This window comes from Loxodonta africana, chromosome 2 (genome assembly GCF_030014295.1).
Source record: "Loxodonta africana isolate mLoxAfr1 chromosome 2, mLoxAfr1.hap2, whole genome shotgun sequence".
NCBI lineage: Eukaryota > Metazoa > Chordata > Mammalia > Proboscidea > Elephantidae > Loxodonta > Loxodonta africana.
In genome coordinates, this window is record NC_087343.1 from 102,497,169 (window position 1) to 102,521,362 (window position 24,194).

At 36.8% G+C, this 24,194-nt stretch overlaps 1 protein-coding gene across 2 annotated transcripts in view; it reads left to right on the plus strand.

Moving 5' to 3' along the window:
* ARSK (arylsulfatase family member K) overlaps positions 1-24,045 on the plus strand; it is a 52,830-nt gene extending 28,785 nt beyond the window's left edge. For both annotated transcript variants that reach the window (XM_003404720.4, XM_064274216.1), the window contains 5 exons: positions 1,821-2,103; positions 8,274-8,445; positions 12,974-13,198; positions 18,082-18,306; positions 19,991-24,045. In XM_003404720.4, coding sequence (XP_003404768.1) covers positions 1,821-2,103; positions 8,274-8,445; positions 12,974-13,198; positions 18,082-18,306; positions 19,991-20,286 — 1,201 coding nt within the window. In that variant the 3' untranslated portion in view covers positions 20,287-24,045. The remainder of the gene's footprint in view (positions 1-1,820; positions 2,104-8,273; positions 8,446-12,973; positions 13,199-18,081; positions 18,307-19,990) is intronic.
* Positions 24,046-24,194: the final 149 nt, after the last annotated feature.

Consider the following 24,194-nt stretch of genomic DNA (forward strand, 5'->3'; position numbering starts at 1 on the left):
CTGTGAGTTGGAGCCAAATCGATGGCACCTAACAAGACTCACTCTTGATTGCATCTGAGGGTTAACTCCTGAGGTAATCCAAAGATGGTCACTTGTTAAGTTGTATTACTTAATATCTCAGCCATATTTTCCCGTTTAACATTCCTTCACTAAAAGAAAGCTCTTTGGTTCCTAAACAGCTTGTATGGATCTTAATGTTCCTATTCCTTCTCATCTCAAAACCTTGAACTGCACCACAAATACTCCTGGTCTTATAAACCCCTAAAATCCCACTCCTCTGTGATAACTCTGTGGATCACAGAGTGAGATTTCAGCAGTGATTCAAGCAAAACACTGAGAAACTAATGGCATGTTGTTTTGCTAGTGTGATACTTTTTATCAAATGTGCTATTTTAGGGTTTCCATCTGTTAGAATATGTAATTCTGCTGAAATTATATTTTTCGTTAATTTTATCAAAACATTAAATATCTGTTATAAACAAATGATATTTTTATTATGGCTGCTTAAATCTTTTTACTTGCTTTCTAAGGCAGGTAAAAAAAAATTTTGTTTTAGTTCATCTATAGGCCATTAATTATTTTGTGTGGATTTAACTTCCTCTTAAGTGATTATCATGTTTAATTTAAAACAGTCTTTATTTTTGGATTGGTATCTGAATTTTTTTTGAATTCTTTTAATTGATAGGCTGCTACAGAGGTACTTACCTCAACCGAAACTTAGAAAAACAAGCTCTTTAAAAATGTTCAGGACTGGTTCCTAAGCAATTATGCCAGCTACAGAATTTTTTTTTTTTTTTACAGATACTTAGACACTGATTGAAAAGTCAAGTAGTAAGATAAAATAGACTAAAGATTTGGAGAAATTGAGTTGATTGAATCATTCAGCTTTTATATCAGCTAGTAAAGAAAGTATCTCTCGTTTAATGTATAAAAAATTTGTATCATTATTAGCTTAGATGGCTCTGACCAGAGTTAAAACTGTTTTTAGAATGAGAAAAGATACAGCTGGAAATAATTTAAAATTGAGACGTCAGAAACATATGAAGTACATATGAGAGGTAAGATTTAAAAAATATCAAGACTTAGCGATAAAAGGAAATTGTAGTCACTTTGGTTAGAAATACTATCTTCTGAAAAAGGACAAAATGCTAGAAAATTCAGTGAATAATGAGAAATTGTAGGAACCTGAGACTTTTTTTTTACTATCTTGTTATAAGAAAAAATAATCTAAGTAATCTATCATAGTTTTAAAGAACACCCAGGTGAATGTTTGAGTCTTGTTGTTCCTGGTTTTTGAATTCGCAATGCTCGTTAACTTTGTTGGAGTCCTGGCGGTATAGTGGTTAAGAGCTTGTCTGCTTAATCAAAAGGGCAGCACTTCCAATCCACCAGCCACTCCTTAGAAACTCTAAGGGGCAATTCTACTCTGTTATTCAGGGTTGCTATGAGTCAGAATCCCCTCGACAGCAACGAGTTTGGTTTTGGAATAACTTTCTCATTGAGATCTAAAAATTAAACCAAACCCGTTGATGTCAAGTCAATTCCAACTCATAGCAACCCCATAGGTCAGAGTAGAACCGCCCTATAGAGTTTCCAAGGAGTATCTGGTGAATTCAAACTGCCAACCCTTTGGGTAGCAGCTGTAACACTTAACCACTATGCCACCAGGGTTTCCTATTGAGATCTAGTATAATTTTATTCTGAACATTTACATGACTGAGTCTAAAAATTGTCTTTCCATATTGTTTTCCTATGTGTATAATTAGTCAGTTTAAAAGTGTTTTAATACCTTACAATGCACCTGTCTTTTTTCCCTGCAGCAACCGTGTGGAAGCATGGACAAGAGATGTTGCTTTCTTACTCAGACAAGAAGGCAGGCCTATGGTTAATCTTATTCCTAATAAGACTAAAGTAAGAGTGATGGAAAGGGACTGGACAAATACAGACAAAGCAGTAAACTGGTTAAGAAAGGAAGCCATTAACTATACTCAACCATTTGTTCTTTACTTGGGATTAAATTTACCACACCCTTACCCTTCACCATCTTCAGGAGAAAATTTTGGATCTTCAACTTTTCACACATCTCTTTACTGGCTTGAAAAAGTAAGTGTACTATGTGTGCTCAAACGCAGAAGTTAACATTTTATTTGTAGGTTAATAGTATTTGCTCATTGTTTCTTTTGTTACCACTTTTTTTTTAATTTTGAAAATTGTATATTCTCATGAAATCAAACTTGACTAATAACTGGTTCATAAAAACTAAAGGGTCAATTTTACAGATACTGAGTAAGTATTAAGATTCAGAAACCTACATCAGGATTGAATAACTTTTTATATGGTATATTTATAGGGGTATAGGTATCCTTGCTTTGCTTGGTAATACAGGACTGTAAAAATAACATGTAAGCCAAAACCATACAATGAGATCTTAATAATCAATGAGAGAAATGACTGTTATTATATAACCTTTAAAAACATTTGTCATGTTATAAATATATGGGGAAATGGAAAAAATAGTAAAACTAGTATTTATTTAGTGCACTATATTTGAAAGCATTCGAGAATTAAAATACATGATTTTTTGTAAGAAAAAAAAAAGAAAACTTATTATCACAAGTAGTTTGAACAGTGCCTGCCTTTTTCTCACCCTGTAACTTATGACACAAAGCAGCCATCTTTTCTCCACCTTGGTGAATTGTCATAATCCTTTCTAAGTTTGGAGCACTGTCAACATTTTATCTCTTGCTCTTTCAATGTGATGATGTATCTCCACAACAGTTCCTTTAATGTAAAGTTTTTTGCTGGTGTCACTTCCTCTGAGACATCTTCATTCTTTGCATCGCAACGACTTTCCTTATTTATATTCATAAGTTTGCCTTCACTGAGTTCTTCTAGCCCCGTGTGAAGAGTCTCTCAAATGGTAGCAGTGTCTGCATTCCTAAGGTCATTTGTCTCCTCTATGACTCCATTCACTTTTGATTCTAATTTCACTTCCAGCATTATCACTTTGTTTCTTTTTTGACCAATTCTCTCTTACCTTTGTCAGCCAATTCCCCCTTTTGGTTTTTGTAAAATGTCATGTGAGTTTATCACTGGGAGACAGGTGACACAACTACACACTTTGCTCTCTGTGTGTGAACTGAATAACAAATGCACAGTGGCAATTACTGATAGACTGAAAAAAAAAAAATGGTGTGATTGGTCATTGACTGATGCACTTCTGTTATTTTCATAGTGACTTAAAAACAGAAAAGCCAGCAGTAAAGTTTATACTTTTATGCAGTGACTCACAGTTAGTATACCTTTGTAACTGAAATTTTAACTGTGTTGTTGGCAGACTGGTATTATTTAACTAAACCATGGTAACTGAAATCTGTGCATATCTGAACCATGCAAAGAGAGAAGTGCCTATGTTTGAAATGTGTCATCTTAAATTTAAGTTGCTTTAAAAGCCCTAATCAAAAACGTTTTTAGGGCATCCTATTTTAAAGGAAATAATGTCAGAATTTCAAATACTTAACGTTGTCTTTAAAGTTCTGGGTAGATGAAGTTCTGATACATGCTATGACACGGATGAACCTTGAAAATATTTTGCTAAGTGAAACAAGCCAGACACAAAAAGACAAATATTGTATGACCCAATTTATATGAAATGTCTAGATTAGGCAAAAGCATAAAGACAAAAGTAAGTAGATGGGTAGGCACCAAGGACTGGAGAGGAGATGAGAATGGGAAGTTATCGCTTAATATGTACAGAGTTTCTGTTTGGGGGGATGAAAAAGTTTTGGAGATAAGTACTGCTGCTGATAGTAAAAAAAAAAGTCCTGGGTAGCTCCATCTTAAAACATTTGTCAGGAGTTAGTACTAGTTAGGAGTACCATTTTAGGAGGTAGCATATGATCAGTAATTGATGATATTCAAGGAATAAGTCCAAGCTGCACTGAAGGCATTAGAGAAAACCAAGCCTCCAGGAATGGACGGAATACCAGTTAAGATGTTTAAACACATGGATTCAACGTTGGAAGCGCTCACTCATCTATACCAAGAAATTTGGAAGACAGCTACCTGGCCAGCTGACTAGAAGAGATTCATATTGGTGCCCATTCCAAAGAAAGGTGATCCAACAGAATGCAGAAACTATCAAACAACATCACTAATATCACCACAAGTAAAATTTTGCTGAATATAATTCAAAAACAGTTGAAGCAGTTCATTGACAGGGAACTGCCAGAAATTCAAGTTGGATTCAGAAGCGGACATGGAATGAGGGATATCATTGCTGATGTCAGTTGGATCTTGGCTGAAAGCAGAGAGTACCATAAAGATGTTTATCTGTGTTTTATTGATTATGCAAAGGCATTTGACTGTGTGGATCATAACAAATTATGGACATTTGGAAGAATGGGAATTCTGGAACACTTAATTGTACTCATGAGGAACCTGTACGTAGATTAAGAGGCAGTCATTCAAACAGAACAAGGGGATACTACCCAGAAAAAAACCAGTGCCGATACTATGTGGTTTAAAATCAGGGAAGGTGTGTGTCAGGATTGTATCCTTTCATCATACCTATTCAATCTGTATGCTGAACAAATAATCCAAGAAGCTGTACTGTATGAAGAACAGGGCATCAGGATTGGAGGAAGACTCATTAACAACCTGCATTATCATTATGCAGATTACACAACCTTGTTTGATGAAAGTGAAGAGGACTTGAAGCACTTACTGATGAAGATTGAAGACTACAGCCTTCAGTATGGATTACACCTCAACATAAAGAAAACAAAAATCCTCACAACTGGACCAGTAAACAACATCATAATAAACAGAGGAAAGACTGACGTTGTCAAGGATTTCATTGTACTTGGATCCACAATCAATACCCATGGAAGCAGCAGTCAAGAAATCAAACGATGTATTGCATTGGGCAAATCTGCTACAAAAGACCTTTTTAAAGTATTACAGAGTGAGGCGGAGCCAAGATGGCGGAATAGACAGACACTTCCGGCGAGCCTGAAAAAATAAGTGAAACGAGTATATTTATGACAAGCTAAGAGCCCTGAGCATCAAAGGCAAGCTTAGAAAACAAACTGAGGGGCAGGGGGAGGAAGAGACGGTTCAGAAGCAGAGAGGAGTCACCAGACCTGAATCGCAGGGAGCCCTCAGGCACCATTCCCGGGAGTGGCGGCGGGCTGGTACTAGCATTTGGCTGCAGTTTCCTCAGGGAGAAGCAGCCAGCCACACAGCCTACTCACACTTCCAGAACCAGAGAAGAATGGAGCTCTCAGCAAAAGCTAAGTACTTGCATATATTTTACCGTGCCCTCCCCCACCCCCCAGGCCAGCTTCAGCAGCTGAATTCCCTGGGTCTGAGATAGGCCCTTTTGAGCACCTAAAGCCATCCTCCTGGCCTTGGAGAAGGAATAAACTTGCAATTGGGGGAAAAGATAGTTTTCCAGCTCCGCTAACCAGGGGAGCTCAGGACAGAAGCGGCTTCTGTCCAGGCGTAAACGGTCCATGGACTTTGAATACCTCTCCCCTCTGCATGGACCTGTGTTGGCCTATTTCAGGAGACTAGGCCCTTGTTGGCAGACTCCAACCATTTCAGCTGTGTAGTGGAGAGGTGGGTGTTTGATGGTTGACATTTCTTTGGCCATTAAACAGCGTCCTCGCTTACCCACATCAGGGACCTAAGGACTGGTAGCTCCACTCAGGTCACCCAGCCACCCGCGACAGGTGTCCAAGGATAACTGGTACCTCCCAGTCCTTACAACCAAAAACTTTGGGTGCCCGTGGTCCCTCTGCAGAACTCACCCACCTGTACGCTGTAGGGATCAGGGACATGCTTTCCTCAGAGACACATGGGGGATGAGTCTCAGCCCCCTGCCTTGTTCAGAGTGTCACCCTCTGTTGCAAACAGATACTGGTACCTACACCAATCACCCCTACCCCTCTAAGACTGTAGGACAGAGTCTGTACCACATACTTGATCATCAGCTACCTGTACACCTGAGCTGAATTCATACAAGAAAAGTGAATGGACTCCTAGACTGATATACCTGATAACAGCTCTAGCCATTTCAGGACAGGATGTCAGAGCTCTAAAGGTGAAAATAAGCTAGCTCACTCAAGCAACCCATTTGGGCATATCAAAACATAACAAAGCAAGAAGCTACGACACAGTAAGCAAACATAAAATAATATAATAACTTATAGCCTGGAGACAACAGTCAATATTAAGTCACATAAAAAAACAGACCATGATCACCTCAACAAGTTCTCAAAACAAAGAATCAAGGATCTTCTAGATGAAAGTGCATTCCTGGAATTACCAGAGGCAGAATACAAAAGATTAATATACAGAACCCTTCAAAACATCAGGAAGGAAATGAGGCAATACACAGAACACACAGATAAAGCAATTGAAGAAATTAAAAAGGTTATTCAGGAACATAATAAAAAATTTAATAAGCTGGAAAAAATCTATAGACAGCAATCAGAAATTCAGAAGATTAACAATAAAATTACAGAAGTAGACAACTCAGTAGAAAGAGGAGTAGAATTGAGCAAGTGGAAGGCAGAATTTCTGAACTTGAAGATAAAGCACTTGACGCTAATATATCTGAAGAAAAATCTGATAAAAGAATTTTAAAAAATGAAGAAACCTTAAGAATCATGTGGGACTCTATCAAGAGAAATAACCTACGAGTGATTAGAGTACCAGAACAGGGAGGGATAACAGAAAATACAGAGAGAATTGTTGAAGATTTGTTGGCAGAAAACTTCCCTGATATTGTGAAAGATGAGAAGATATCTATCCAAGATGCTCAACAAGTCCCCATAAGGTAGATATTAAAAGAAAGTCACCAAGACTTATTATAATCAAGCTTGCCAAATCCAAAGATAGAGAATTATAAGAGCAGCTAGGGATAAACAGAAAGTCACCTACAAAGGAGAGCCAATAAGAATAAAGTGTTACAAAGCAAAGATGTCACTTTGAGGACTAAATGTGCCTGACCCAAGCCATGGTATTTTCAGTCACCTCATATGCATGCAAAAGCTGGACGACAATGAATAAGGAAGACCAAAGCAGAACTAATGCCTTTGAATTATGGTGTTGGCGAAAAATATTGAACATACCATGCATGGACTGCCAGAAGAATGAACAAATCTTCCTTGCAAGAAGTACGGTCAGAACGCTCCTTAGAGGCAAGGATGGCGAGACTTCATCTCACGTACTTTGGACATGTTATCAGAAGGGACCAGTCCCTGAAGAAAGACATGCTTGGCAAAGTAGCGTGTCAGTGAAAATGAGGAAGACCCTCGATGAGATGGATTGACACAGTGGCCGCAACAATGAGCTGAAACATAGCAACAATTGTGAGGATGGCACAGGACTGGGCAGTGTTTCATTCTGTTGTACACAGAGTTCCTATGAGTCAGAACCAGCTCAACAGCACCTAACAACAGTGGTACTAGCTGAATGAAATTAGTTAAATAAATTTTAAGTAAATAGTAAGTAGATATTTTTTGAAATTTACATGACTAAATGATATATATGACTTAAAAGCCTGGTCTTAATTGTTTTTACCAAAACTCTAAGCATTTGTATGCATTAAAAAGTTGTGTTTGTTTTTATCAAACATCTGGCTATCTCACTATCTACTAGCATCATTTACTAGTGAACTATTGACAAAAAGAAGTCCGTGTTCATTCTGGAGTTTTGAATTGTTCACATAACCATTTTACAGGGTATGGATACTTTTCTGGACTAGCGTACTATCTAATATAGCTCATGTTTTTCATTAATATGTATAATTTTCAAAATAATTTTCACAACTGTTTTACCATATATACAGATACTGATATATACCTTCGTTGTTACTGGAAATACTAGCAGTTTGTTCCTAAAATATGTATTTGTTTTACTATTTTCTTTACATAATTCATAACCATTCTCTTCTACTATCTTAAGTAATTAAACTTTGTCAGTTCAACATGCTTACTTGTTGGGGGGATGGAGAGTAATAGTACTACCTGCTAAAGCAAAACAAATATTTGGCTGGTATCCAAAAGGTTAGCAGTTTAAACCCACCCAGCTGTTCCTCATGACAAAGACCAGGAGTTCTGCTTCCGTAAAGGTTATAGCCAAGAAAACTCTATGGGGCAGTTTTACTCTGTCATGTGAGGCGCTATGACTCAGCACCCAACAACCACAGCGGCATCACTAAGTTTTTTCTCATGTTTAACTAAGTTTTTCTTTTACTTTTTTAGGTATCTGAAAATGCTATCAAAATCCCAAAGTGGTCGCCTCTGTCAGAAATGCACCCTATAGATTATTACTCTTCTTATACAAAAAACTGCACTGGGAAGTTTACCAAAAAAGAAATTAAGAATATTAGAGCATTTTATTACGCGATGTGTGCTGAGACAGATGCCATGCTTGGTAGGTGGTATAAAAAATAAGCAATTACATGAAGAAAAAGTGTAATATCATCATGCTAGTTGGTGATTTGTATGCACATCCTCAAATAATTCCCCAGGACAGTTGCTTAGATACTTCAGGCTTAGAATTATAAAAATCTTGACACATAAAAGTTGGATAACTTGCATTATTAATAGTAGAATGAGAAGCCTTTTCTGTCTGAATTATTCATAAATCAACAAATGCCCAAATTTGTTCATATGTGAAGAAAGGGTAGTAGAAGGCTACCGTGTGCTTGAAACAAAACTTTTTACCAACTTTAATCCGGAATCTATTCAACCAAACACTGGCACACACATGACAGGTAACTGTAAGGCAGCTTAGGTTCTAGGAGATAAGAACATTTAGCTGTAGAATCTTGCGACCTTTCCTAGGCTTATAAAAACTGTAAAACAAATCCATTCTCCCTAAGCCCTTTAGAGCAAAGCTTAACTAACGCCGAAATCAGTTCCCTCATGTATATTCTGGTCCAGAATCATACTGAATTCTCTTCCATCATTCAGACTCAGGGTCGGCTCAAAACTAAACCTGTCTCCCTGTGGTGATTATCAAGAGAGCATCTTGCCTGTTCACTTGTGGTAGTTTCCACTTCAGATGTGGAGAGACACTACCCAAGTGGAGACACTCTCAATAACAAAAGTTATTTTCATAAGACCATAAGATGTATTTTGCTGTACTTTGAAATGGAACATAATTGTATTAGTGAAGTATGGGTAGCCCCTCTTCTCTACAGAGCAAACCTTGGGATTGGACAAGTGAATGGCTGTTTATTAAAAAGTATTCATTGGGAAAAATAGAAAAGTATAAAGCAAAAAGCCATATGGGCAAATTATTTATAATATAGCAATATAATATATATTTAAAATGTCTTAAGAACTCTGTAAATACTCAATCTTAAGTGCAAATAAAATTTTCTTTAGTTATAAGTACACCAAAAAGCAAACCCATTGCTGTCAAGTCAATTCCAACTCATAGTGACCCTATAGGACAGGGTAGAACTGCCCCATAAGAGTTTCCAAGAAGCACCTGGTGGGTTTGAACTGCCAACTTTTTGGTTAACAGCCATAATTCTTAACCACTATGCCACCGGGGTTTCCTATAAGTACACACACGTGTTGAATTCTGTTTCATCAATATTTTCATAAATGTTCACCCATTTTCATCGTAGAAATCACTTTCAAAAGTTTACAGCTATCCGTTCATCCCTATCTCCCACAATGAAATACTACATAATATGTCAAGATGAAGTGGGGGGAGGGTATTACAGAGAACGCTCTTGAAGTCTCTTCAGAGAAAAAAATGCAGCAGCTTGCTGACTTGAGATTACAAACTTTAAGGAATAGATTGCATCTTTGTTTTTAAATCAGCTCTGGGTTGGTCACTAAATAGTATTACTGTTCAGTGTGTCCTGCTCGTTATCATGGAAACCCTGGTGGCGTAGTGGTTAAGTCCTACGGCTGTTAACCAAGAGGTCGGCAGTTCGAATCCGCCAGGCGCCCCTTGGAAACTCTATGGGGCAGTTCTACACTGTCCTACAGGGTCGCTATGAGTCGAAATCGACGGCAGTGGGTTTGGTTTTTTTTGGTTTACTAGTTATCATGCACTGTGTTGGGCCAGGGTGGTACTATGCTGAATATTAATAAATCACACATTAATTAAAAACATTAAGTTCCTCTCTCATCTCAGAGCCTTTATATTTGCTGTTCCCTCTGCCTGGAATTCCCTTCCCTTTGCTTTTACAGGGCTGACTTAATTCTCATGTAAAGGAGAGACTTTAGCTTTCAGCTCAAATATCATCTCCTCAGGCATCAGCACTTGATGCCTTCCTCAGCCACTTTACATTAGTACATCACCCCCGCCATCCTACTCCGTACCTTATTGCCTTGTTTACATCATATGTTTTATTATTTTGTTTGTTTACTTGTTTACTATCTGTCTCCCTTGAAGAATACAAGTTTCATTCAGTCTTATTCAACCTTGCATCCTAGGTGCCTAACATAGTGCCTGGCAGAGAGTGAGCACACAGTAAACATTATTGAATGAATACGAACACCATGAATTACAATATAATGTAACTACAGTATTATATAATCTATAAGGTTATACTGGGGGACAGTGATTCATTCTACCTGAAGGAGCAGAGAATGCTTCACCAAGGCAATAATGGAGATAGGTAATAAAGGAAAAATAGGAATTTTCCAAGTGGATGGTGGGGGAAAGGGCATTCAATGCAGAAGGCAGAGTGTATGTAGAGGTAAGAAAATTTAAACCAATATGGTGTTTGCAGGGAATTCAAAATAGCTTAGAATTGCTGAAAGGTAAAGTTCTAGGGGATAGCTGAAGGTTCTGAGGCTGAAAGTGAAAGGGGCTTTGTGTGTCCTGCTAAGAACTTCAACAATGGGAAACTGCTTAAAAGGCGTAAGTAGGGGTGTGACATGATCATGAATTTTGGAACAGGGCTTCGAACCTTTTCATTCAGGTTTGAACCCCTGCTGAGAATTTGCATTTCAACCCCAGATATACTGAATCAGAATCTACATTTTAACAAGATCCCCGGGTGATTTGTATATATAATAAATGTTGAGAACTACTGCTTTACTAGTGGTTCTCAGAATTGGTCCCTAACCACCATTTAGCATCACCTGGGAGCTTGTTAGAAATGCAAATTATTAGCAGGGATTTGTACCAGACCAACTGGGTTCAAAGCCCTGTTTTAGAAAGATAGCCATCAAAGTGGGACAAGGGATCCTGTGGAGGGAAAGAGGAGTGGCAGCAAGAAGAATAATTAGGAAGCAATTGCAGTTGTCACATTGAAAGATCATGAGGGTCTGAACTCTTTAAGTAACTGCATAGAGCAGCAGATCTCAACTCTGGCTGGACCTCAGAATCACCTGTGGGACTTTTTAATAATGCAGACTCCTTTACCCAAATTTCAGGAACTACCCAAATAGGGATGACTCTTCTCACTGGTGGAGCAGTGTTTAAGGTTTGGGCTGCTAACCTAAAGGTCACAGTTCGAATCCACCAGCTAGTCCTTGGAAACCTTATGGGGCAGTTCTACTCTTTCTATGGGGTTGCTATGAGTCAGAATTGACTGGTTTGGTTTTTTCTCACTGGACTGTGCCTTATTTTCAATCTCTTAAATACAATGAAGGAGAAGTTTCAGGACACGAAGATACAGATTGGTCTAAGAAATTTTACTGTTCTTTTATTCCCTATCCCAGAATATGCTGGATCACATTTATATACTATCTGTACTCCCTCCAGCCCTTCCTCAAAGGTGGGATTTCCATAACCTTCAGCCAACTTCATGGGCATGGTCTAGTGGATTGCTTGGAGACAGAGTAGCAGGGAAGAAGACGAGTCTGGCCCCTCTTACCACCTCCTATTAAGCAGAAGCTGTGGGCCTGTGGTGATATCAGTCTTAATTCTTGGCATCAGGTGAGACATGTACAGCAATGATCTCCAGACCTGTCTTTCTTTGCTAATTCAAGGGATTAAGGGGAAGATTCCCCTCCCCCCCCCCGCCACCCAGTTCTCTGATAGAAACACAGAAAGCAAGCTAGCATGATCTTCAAATAAAGAAGCTTTGAGCAAGAGTTTCTTTCCATAGGTATTATATTTTCTCCTTCCTCAGCCTAGTCTGTCACTGGGAAACAGGCACATGAAACTTGATGTAGCTTACAGAAGAACAGTAGATAATATTCAGTTTGTTCTTCCCATCTGGCTCTCATGGGAATGTGAAAGGGTCCCAAGGGATCCAGGGGTCTCCTATTAGCAGCTCTCTTTCCAAAAAGTCTGATTCTACAGAATGAATCCTAGACATCAGTTTTTTTTTTCTTAAAAACTCTACAGGTGATTCTAGTGTCCAGCCATAGTTGAAAATGATTTGCATAAAGTTTGTCATCTTTGTCCATTTTCTTAGCTTGTATCAGTTTATCTAAGGTGGTGGTGCAGTGGTTAAGCTCCTGGCTGCTAACCAAAAGGTCAGCAGTTGGAACCCACCAGCCACGTCTCGGGAAAAAGATGTGGCAGTCAGCTTCTGTAAAGATTATAGCCCTGGAAACTCTATGGGGCGGTTCTACGCTGTCCTACAGGGTCACTGTAAGTTGGAATCAACTTGACAGCAACAGGTTTGGTTTGGATCACTTTATCTAGGCTGTATACTGGCAACTAAAGTAGTACCTGGAACGTGGTAGGTGTGAAAACATCTGTACATTAAGTGGATATGCATATTCATGAATGCTAAGAATACATTCATTATTCAAGATATGATTCCCAATTTGCATTTTTTGGAAAAAATGAAAGCAAGCATTTTATATAAGAATAATTCCTAATACCTGCAATTTTTTTCCCCTTCATGTTTTAAAAGATGCTAAGAAGAATTCTGATAAACTTTTATAGGTAAAGTTGTTGTAAATTTAATGTAATAGGAAAAAAACTGTGAAATAAAAGCTAATTTAAACACAGATTTATCTTTATGTTCTAGGTGAAATTATTTTGGCTCTTCGCCAGTCCGATCTTCTTCAGAAAACTATTGTCATATTCACCTCAGACCATGGAGAGTTGGCCATGGAACATCAACAGTTCTATAAAATGAGTATGTATGAAGCCAGTGCCCATGTTCCGCTTTTGATGATGGGGCCAGGAATTAAGGCCAACCTACAAGTATCAAATGTGGTTTCTCTCGTGGATATTTATCCTACTATGCTTGGTACGTAATGCAATTCTGTAAATATTTAATTGTAATAATGCTGGAGAATAAAGAGCAAAGTAGTCAGAGGCCTTGCTGACTTGTTTATAACCTTGAGTAACTCATATAATTGTGAGTCAAATCCATACTCTGAAAAATGAGGATATTATTCATAGTTCTGTGTCCTTTGCTTACTATAGTCATTTTCCCTTCAAAAGATTAATAATTAGGATATGATTATAGAGTAAGCCATAAAGATATTCAGGGTCAGAACTTTGTAGATACGATTCATACATCATTTCATTCTCTACCATCACCCCTAAAATGTAAGCATTTCCTTTCTGTATTATTCCATGTACTTTGAAACTACTAACTTTGTACAGTGTCCCTTAATCTGCTGCTATGAATATATTTCTCCTCAAAATCTTCAGCTTTTTACTCTGTTTACTTTACTTGCTTCTTAATGTCTATTAGCATAGCCATAGACCTAACAGCAACATTTGGATAGGAACAGTAACAGTTTTGTGAAGAGACTAAAATGCCATCATTGAATTCAAAGGAAACTACATAGAACTGACTTTTAGTTTGTATATAATTTAGCAGAGAATACTGTAAATTCATTAATATTTAAATATTACAGGTCCTCTGCTCTAAACAACAACAACAACAAAAACCCAAACATTGCCTTCTAGTTGATTCCAACTCATAGCAACCCTATAGGACAGAGTAGAAGTGCCCCACAGAGTTTCCAAGGAGCACCTGGTGGATTCGAACTGCCAATCTTTTGGTTAGCAGCTGTGGCACTTAACCACTACACCACCAGGGTTTCCCCTCTGCTCTAAGACACCATCAATTCATAAATAGATTTTGGTGAAAGATAAGACAATATAAAATGTATCTATAGATTCAAATTTCAGAAATGTTACAATATGAAAGAAGCATGCATCTTGTTATTTGCCGTCGAGTCAATTCCAGTGTTAGTTGCCATCAAGTCGATGACTCATGTGTGCTGAGTAGAACCACTCCATAGGGTTTTTAAGGATGTGACTTTTCGGAAGAAGATCTCCAGGCCTTTCTTCCAAGGTGCCTCTGGGTGGGTTCAAACTGCTAACCTTTCAGCTAGTAGTTGAGCAAAGAAATTAGAGAGTTCTTTTCATCTCCTTTCTCCTGCTACAAAGTCGTTCACTCATTTAATTAAAGATTATTCCGGTGTCTCAAGTTTCTTTATAATTAATTTAAATCAGTACCCTTTCTTTTTCTCTTTTATTTCAGGTCACTTCTTGTATATATGAACACACTTCCTTCTTGTTCTTTTGCTGAATGTATATTTTTAATTCCTTCAGTTTCTTAGTCATCATATGATGGTTCTCTTTTGTCCCAAAGCAGTTATCTCACTTAGCCATATCTCTGCCACTTTCTGACTCCATCGATTTCCAGCCCATCTCTATTACTTCCCCTCATTTCTGTTTTTATATGTATGTAGTTAGTGTGTTTGTGTCTTACTATCATCTTCATCGTTTTATGTATATATATGTTTATGTTGGCATTTCTTTACAGTTTCTACTCCCATTTTTTCCTCATGTACAGTTCTCCTCACTCCACCCTATTCCTCCCAAAAGCTTCCTCAGGATCATCGTATTTGCATGACTTTGTTAGCCTTGTTCTGTTTTCTTGAGGTACAATCAGAACTACAAAAAGTATTATAAAGGATTATGAAAGGTTGGGGCAATTCTGTGTCATATTTTTCTTCAATTTATTATTTATTTAAAGTTAAACTTTTTTATAAATAATAAAAGGTTAGTATTCATAAAACTCTTACAAATCTATAAGAAAAAGAGAAATGTCCTATCAGCAAAATGACCAAAGGATATAAACAAGCAATTCACAACAGAAGATATACAACAAATGGCCAAAATATTTTTAAAGGTTCATATTCAGTAGTCATAAAAAAATTAAAACAAAAAGATAGAATTTTTCTTTCACATGTCATGTTTGTAAAGATTAAGAAGAATTAGAAACTCCTGTGTTAGAAATAGCCCTTCTCATATACTGCTGCTGGGAGTGTAAACTGGCACAAATTTTCTAGAGAGAAATGTGCTGTCATGTTTCAGATTTCTTAGCAATATACATACCTTTTGCTCTGGACATTTAAATATCGGGAAATAACTTAAGATAAGCACAGATTTATCTGTATAGATATTTATTATAGTATTATACTATATTAACAAAGAATTAGAAACAATATGAGTGTCTAGTGGTAATGGATTGGGTAAAAAAATAGTTGTATTTAAAAGGATGAAGTGATACGTGAAAAAGTTCTCCATGTATTAATAAGAAGAAAATATAGGCTTTAAAACTGTATAAGCAGTTTTTTTGTTTTGTTTGTAGTTCGTTTAATGAGATAGGGTAACTAATTTTTTGTCCAGATGGGGACATTTTTTGAAAATGAAAGCGGATACTTCTAACAATTACATCAGGACTAACAGGCATAAAGCTGTGTCTGTTACCTTGGTTAACAGCCTTGGTTAACAGCCAGCAGGGCAAAGAAAATTCCGATGCTACATTTTAATCTGATGTCTAATTCAATCTTTTGGAATGGAAGAGTTTAAAACTACTTTAATTGTAATCAACTCTAAAATTAGACCTGTGGTGGCATATGTTGTTTGACCTCTGCTTAATAACTAAACATACAGATTTTGGTAAAGTAACCCCAAAGGACCTGTTATTTTGTGATTTTCCAATTAGGAGCTTAAAATACACATAAAGCATAATCTATTTTTAGAATTCTAAAGGTCCCTTCTTTATTAGCTTAACTGTCGATGTATTATTTTGTTTGAATCCGTTTGCACAGAGTATGGTTGAACTTCTCAAAGTCACAAACCAGACTTCCTCTTCCCTTCCACTCCATGAACTTTAGAAATATCATATAAAATATAGTGCTTCGAAAAACCTTCGATAGAAATATCTTGAATAGGAAAAAACATTTTGGATTTAAGAATTCTTTATTGTATTAAAATTGAAATAACTACTTAAGAGATTATCCTTTAAAAGGAGTCTCCAAAATGTGGTTTTCTTCTCTAATAACCTGGTACCAGGTTAGCTTAGTTAGAAATAAAGGCAGTCACTTTTAAAATTAAAAACTAAAGTTTTAAAATAAAATTAAAATTGTTTTGATTTTGACTTTCAAACTCCTTCTTTTTGTGTGATTTTTTTTTTCTTTTAATACAAATTGATCTTTTTGGAAAACACTTGCCTTCCCCTTGTTTAAAAGATAAGTCCAAGTTTTTTGTTTGTTTTTAATTGTGAGAAAAAATAACTATATAAAATTGCAGGAGCATTTAAAAGAATGTTTAATTGCTAGTGATTTAAATTGCAAAGCCCTACTTGTTCGGGCGGGACTTGTTATAAAATCTTGGTGGTGGACAGGGGGTGGGTAGACTCTTGTTCCTACTGGGTGAAAAGTATTTTGAAGTTGAATGACTGCTATAAAGCAAAATTTGTGGTGTAATATTTGAAGAGCATTGAGATCCTGGTATTGGACTGCCTAAATTCAAAATCCCTCCTTCAGTATTTACTAACCGTATGAATTTTGGCAAGTTACTTATCTCTAGTCTTCAGTTTTCTTGTTAATAAAACCAAGATAATGGTAATGATTTCATACTTAAAACAATGCCTGGACATTATAAACAATTAAATGTTACATATTATTATTATTACCATTAATATTTTTCATGTATCCCCATACAAAATATTTAGTTTGCCTTATTGCAATACCAGTCTAATCCCTATCTACTCAGATGATCAGGAAGAAATATAATACTGTCTATCTTCAGATTATTACACATATCCAGGTGTCTTAGTTATCTAGTGCTGGCTATGACAGAAATACCATAACTGGGTTGCTTTAACAAAGTTATTTTCTCACAGTTTAGGAGGCCAGAAGTCCGAATTCAGGGTGCTGACTCTAGGGGAAGGGTTTCTCTCTCTGTTGGCTCTGAAGGAAGGTCTTGTCTTTTTGAGTTTCTCCTCCTGGGCGATCTTTGTGTGGCTTGGCATCTCTCTTTCACCTTCTCTGCTTGCTGGCTTGCTTGTTTTAATCTCTTTTATATCTCAAAAGAGAGTGACTAAAAACACTAATCCTGCCTCATTAACAGAACAAAGACATCCCATTCCCAAATGGGATTATAACCACAGGTATCAAACCCAGTGCCATCGAGTTGATTCCAACTCATAGCGACCCTGTAAGACAGAACAGGTATAGAGGTTAGGATTTACTATACATATTTTTGGGGGACACAGTTCAGTCCTTAACACCAGGTCTGCATTTTAACCCATCTGTTTACTGTTTTAAATTGAATTGTTCTTTATTAAGAATCTTGCAGTTACTTCTTCTGTCAGACCATGGCATGCTTCTCAAAATCCTCTAGTTTAAAATCTGAAGTCTTTAACCAGGACTTGGAGCCCAACACTGTTTCTTCCCCTCCACAACTCATCTTTTAAATTTTTACCCCTCACTTACTCTGCTCCAAGGAGCCCTGATGACTCAGTGGTTAAGTGCTTGGCTGCTAACCAAAAGGTCAGTGGTTTGAACCCACCAGCTGCTCCACAGGAGAAAGATGCTCTTAACCACTACACTACCAGGGCTTTAAGGTATAGTACTGTTATTATTTCCCTTTTATAGATGAGGAAACTGAAGTTCCAAGAGGTTAATAACTTGTTCAAGGTCACATGGATAGTGGAGTAAGCATTTCGATCCATCCAGTTTGTTTGCAAAATCCATATGCAATCTCTAGTCTCTGTGACCTTTGATGACATGGAAAAAAATGTAAATGATGTCATTTATGAATGCTCAACTGATAAAAATGAGTGTTTTGTTTTTTAATTTGGCTGTTTTTGCTACATAGATATTGCCGGAATTTCTCTGCCTCAGAACCTGAGTGGATACTCTTTGTTGCCATTATCATCAGAAACATTTACGAACGAACACAAATTCGAATACCTACATCCACCCTGGATCCTGAGTGAATTCCATGGATGTAATGTGAATGCTTCCACCTACATGCTTCGAACGAACCAATGGAAGTACATAGCCTACTCTGATGGTGTTTCAGTGTTGCCTCAACTCTTTGGTAAATTTGATACATTTTTTTCAAGTGTAATATTACATGCAATGACCTGACCTACACAGCCTTGCTCAAGAGATCCGATAATCATTAATAAATGAATACCTGCTGCTTCTCAAGCTGAGACAACTATACACAAGGTTGCCATTGTGAGGAGTAGGTTGTTTGCAAATCAGCATCAGAATTTCAGAGCAAGTGCCGTTAAGGCTTCTGATCTGGGTCTTGTAATGGAAGCCACTGATTTCTCTGATGAAGATGGCTTTTAATACTCATGATTATCTTTTCCAATCAGTAGTCAAGATCCTGTCATTGTCTCTTGGCTCTAGCTGCTTCAGAGGATTTACACCTATTTTATGGAGCCTGACTTCCTACATATATTATTTAACCTTCTCTACAACCCTACAAGATTATACCATTATCCTCATGTTACAGAGAAGGCTATTAGGGGGTCAAAGAGATTTGGGATTCCTGTGTAAGGTCTCATACTTAGTAAGTGGTAGAACTGGGATTTCAACCCAGGTCTGACTCAAAAACCCATGCCCCTTCCACACTATAAAAAATACCTACCAGCTTCACTATTCAATGAATTAATTTTTAAACAGCATTATTGGATTTAGAGTTTTACTTATCATTTGTTCCCATTTTGTATTTAAAATATGTGCTAAAGCCATTTTTAATACTCATTTCTTCCTAATTTCCTTCTTAGTTACAAATGTCAAAATTAACCACAAATAATTCTTTAAGCACCACACTGACTGACCCCCTTAGCTCTAAGAGCAGAAATTCTTAGCTTCAAAAGGAAGTCCTTATGTTCTACAAAAGGCAGATATAGCTATCAATGGATCAGTGTGGGAGCTAGTCCTTTCTTCATTCTTTAGGGTTTATTCATTCACTTCCTTTCCCAAAGAGCTGCCATCTGAAGTCACCTAGCAAAGCCATGTATGTCTTCAGAGGCCTCCTGGGTAATGTACTCAGATAGGCCCACGGGAGGGCTTTCCTCTACATATGTTATTCGTTTCTTAAGTCATCTTTCATTTGCTTTTTTCCAATTAGATTGGCATCCTAGTTACATGCTGTCTTCCCACATCATATGTAAAAAGAGTGTTATGTATCTGAAATATTTATTGTTACTTTCTTGCTAGTGATGGTTGAGAGAAATTTTTTTTCCCCCAATGGCTGTTCGTTCAAATGGACAGTACTGATGAATGTAACTTTCAAATAATCCAAGAGCAATATGCTGATATATAAGGAAAATTAAGACTAAGTGAAGTTGCAAGAACATGTCTTAGCTAATATCAGGAATTCTTACATCTAGAAAGTTTTGAGCTGTTGAAATGGGACAATATAAGCATTAATAAATTTTTTCTCTGCATGTCAAAGTAGGCAGGACATTAAAAACAGAAAGAATTGGGTCTAAGTTAGTTAAGGTTTGACTTTCCCTGCCATCTAAGAATGGATAAGAAAAAAAGAAGAGCAAGATGATGATAGGAAGGCAGATAGCTGCGGCATACGTTAGAGAGCTGTTAACATTTGGCATATTATTCTACCATTTATACTGTCCTTCATTTATTACAATAAGAGAAACTAAAATTCTAATACAGTATCTGTCATAGAATGTTCTCAGAGAAACATTCTCAAAAAATGTTTTTTAGCAGGTAACGATTTTGACAGGTATTTTTTTTTTTTTCAGATCTTTCCTCAGATCCAGATGAACTAACAAACATTGCTGCAGAATTTCCAGATATTACTTATTCTTTGGATCAGAAGCTTCGTTCCATTATAAACTACCCTAAAGTTTCTGCTTCTGTCCACCAATACAATAAAGAACAGTTTATCAACTGGAAACAAAGTCTGGGGCAGAACTATTCAAATGTTATAGCAAACCTTAGGTGGCATCAGGACTGGCTGAAAGAACCAACAAAGTACGAAAGTGCAATCAATCAGTGGCTTAAAAACCCACTAATCCAAGAGTTTGAACAAAAATAAGGAAATAATGTTCTGTAGCTACTTATCAATATGCTAAAAGATCATAATCAATCAATGATATATTTTAAATACTATAGTTCTAACATTACTGATTTTTAGTAACTTTTAAGGAATTTATTATATTTTAAAACAAAACATTGTATTTTAAAACAAAACGCCAGTGATTGAAGAATTATATACTTTCAAAAATGGCTACTATTAAAACCTCATTCTTAAAAATTTCTAACAACTTCATGAAAATATTAAAAGGTTGGGAGCAGCTACTATCATATAAAGCTGTTTTCCTCTGAATAATAATAGAATATCGTAAGACTTATGGATTATTACACATGAGCCATAGAATAATTATTTTTGAGTATTTGACGGGACGTAGACAATGTACACAACCCCAGCAGTGACTGACTTTATTATTATTTTTTAAAATAGGTATTATATGCACAAGGTACATGCTTCAAAAAGGTACAAAAAGGTTAACACTGAGCTTGAAGTCGCGCCCATTTCCCAGTCCCCTGGCCACCAAGTTCCCCTCCTCAAAGGCAACTGTTGTATCCTTCTTATATACACATTTTAAGCAAACATACGTATTATTTTTTCCCACCTAACAGTATAAATGGAAACTCTGGTGGCGTAGTGGTTAAGTACTACAGCTGCTAACCAAGAGGTCAGCAGTTCGAATCCACCAGGCGGTCCTTGGAAACTGCGTGGGGCAGTTCTACTCTATCCTATAGGGTCGCTATGAGTCGGAATCGACTTGACAGCAGTGGGTTTGGTTTGGAACAGTATAGATACCTAGAAGTGGAATTGCTGGGTCAAGAGTATATCTAGCAAAATTATGCTAAATATTGCCCAGTTACCTCTAAAGAAGTTATACCAATTTATACTGCCACCTGCAGTGCATGCCTTCACATCCTTACCAATGAAGTATATTACCAAAAATGTTTATCTTGGAGGGTTCTGGACAGAGCTGGAGAAAAATGTAGAACAAAATTCAGACTTACTGGTCTGACAGAGACTCGAGTGAATCCCAAAACTATGGCCTCCAGACACCTTGCTGACTCAGAAATGAAGCCACTCCTCAAGTCCACCATTCAGCCAAAGATTAGACAGGCCTATAAAACAAACAAAAACACACGTGAGGGACGTGCTTCTTAGTTCAATCAAGGATAGGAGACCCAATGGGCAACACCTGCCCAAAAGCAAAAAAACAAGAAGGCAGGAAGGAACAGGAGAACTGAATGAATGGACACTGAGAACCCAGGGTGGAGAGGGAAAGAGGGCAGAGTGCCGACTAATTGCAGGAATTACAACCAATGTCACAAAACAATTTGTGTATAAATTTTTGAGTGAGAAACTAATTTGTACTGTGAACTTTTACCTAAAACAATTTTTCAAAAAAGTTTACCTTTGCCAACCTGATAATTATTATTTTACTGTAGTTTTTATTTTTCTTATTATGAGTAAGGTAATCATATTTTCATATATTTAATAGCCACCAGAAATTCCTTTACCATGACCTTTCCTGTTTCTTTACCTATTTTTCTGTTAAATTGTTGGTCTTTTTTTATTACAAGAACACTTTAGATATTAGCTCTTTGTGAGAGAAGCATATATGTCATCTTGAGAACTAAGGTGCACCTGACCCAAGCCATGGTGTTTTCAAGTGCCTCGCATGGGAAAGCTGGACCGTGAATAAGGAAGACCAAAGAAGAACTGCTGCATTTGAATTACGGTGTTGTCAAAGAATATTAAACATACCATGGACTGCCAGAAGAATAAAGTCTCTCTTAGAAGCAAGTACACCGAGGATGGTGACATTTTGTCTAACATACTTTGGACATGTTATCAGGAGGGACCAGTCCCTGGAGAAGAACATCATGCTTGATAAAGTAGAGGGTCAGTGAAAAAAGAGGAAGACACTCAACGAGATGGACTGACACAGTGGCTACAACAATAGGCTCAAACATATCAACAATTGTGAGGATGGCACAGAACTGGGCTGTGTTTAGTTCAGTTGTACGTAGGGTTGCTATGAGTTGGAACTGATTCAAAGGCACCTAACAACAACAAGAGAAGCTGCAAATATTTTCCTTTCCAGTTCATCATTTTTATCATTTGTCTTTTGACTCCGTTCTTGTGGTTTCTGACATGCAGAAATTTGTATATTCATGTAGTCAAGTTTATGAATCTTTTTTGGCTTTTATGGCTTTGCTATTTGTGTCATGTTTAAGCTAACGGTCTTCACTACTTGTCAGCTTCTTTTACAGTTTTATTTTTTACCCTTAAATCTTTGATCCATCTGGGATGTATCAAGTATTAGAGATCAATTTTGTTTGTTTTTAAAGATGGCTACACAGTTCACCTTTTATCGAGTAAACTCTTTTTTCCCATTGGTTTGAAATATCACTTTATTATATAACACCTTTTATTGAGTAAATTATCTTTTCCCCCATTGATTTGAAATATCATTTTATCATATACCAGAATTCTATTTACATTTGGGCCCTTTCTGAACATTTTTTCACTGGACCAGTCTGTTTTACTTATTATAACTTTTAATATGTGTCAATATCTGGTAGGACTAGTCCCTTCTCATCAGTTTTCTTTTTCAGAAGTATCCTGGCTATTGTTGCTTCCTTATCTTTTCCACGCAAATTTAGAATCAGTTTGTCTAGTTCCAAAAATGAATAATCCTGTCAGTGTTTTTATGAAAGTATTTTTTTTGTTTTGTTTTTTTTGTATTAAACGTATAGCCTAGTGTAGTGAGAGTGGAATTTTTTATTATATTCAGTCACTCTAAGTAAAAATATGTCTTTCCCTTTAAGTTTCTTTTATATCGTCCCCAATAGTATATTAAGTTTTCTTCATACAGATTTTTGACAAGTAGGGTCCTTTAAAAAATACCACCTAGGCCCCATGTCCTAGTGGTACAACAGTTCAGCACTCAGCTGCTAACCAAAAGGTTGACAGTTGAAACCCACCTAGTGGCCCTGCAGGAGAAAGACCAGGTGATTTGCTTCCATAAAGAAAACCCTATGGGGCAGCTCTACTCAGTGGCATGGAGTTGACATGAGTTGGAATGGACTCAGTGCACCCAACAACAACAGCAAGACCCTACCCCAAGCCAACTGAATTAGAACTTCTGGGGCTGGGGCCTGGGGCCTGGACACTGTTTTGATATTACTGTTATTTTGTCTGTTGAGCCCTCCAGTTGATGATCCTAATGTGTAGCTAGAAGTTAATTTATTCCTATTTGTTTTTTCATCTGTTGTTAAGTGGATCTGTCTTCCCATATGTCTTCTGGTTGTTTATATGTGCAAATTCTGTTTCTGTATATTTATTTTGTACGAAAACACTTTAGTGACTTATTCATAATAATTTTTCAGTTGATACCTTACATTTTCCAGGTAAAAACCTCACCTGCAAATAATTATCTAGCTTACTTTTTTCAAACTGTCTTTAAAATTTTCTTCATGTGCCAATTTGGTGCCTTTATTTGGTTTACTGCTCTTCAGTAAGCTTGAATGAACTTATCTTTATATTTATGTATGAATTTCTGAGAAATTTCTGTGCATGAATATATTGTGAAGTAAAAACCTTAAGAGAAATATCTCAGATCTCAAAATTAAAGTTAAAATTAAAATATATAAATCCATGTCCCATCTCCTGATTAAAACTAAAGAACATAAAATTAACTAATGTGTGAGTCTGTATGCTAACTTTCAGAATAAAATAAAGCAATAATCGTTCCAAAAGTATAGGCATGTGAAGATAAAATATAATCTACCTCATTCCACTCAAACCCTTTATTATGCATTCATTGACAGTATTTACCAAGCATTCACAATGTGTTCATACATTATAGAATAATAATCAGGTAAAATTCAGCTTTCAGGACAACACCTAACTCA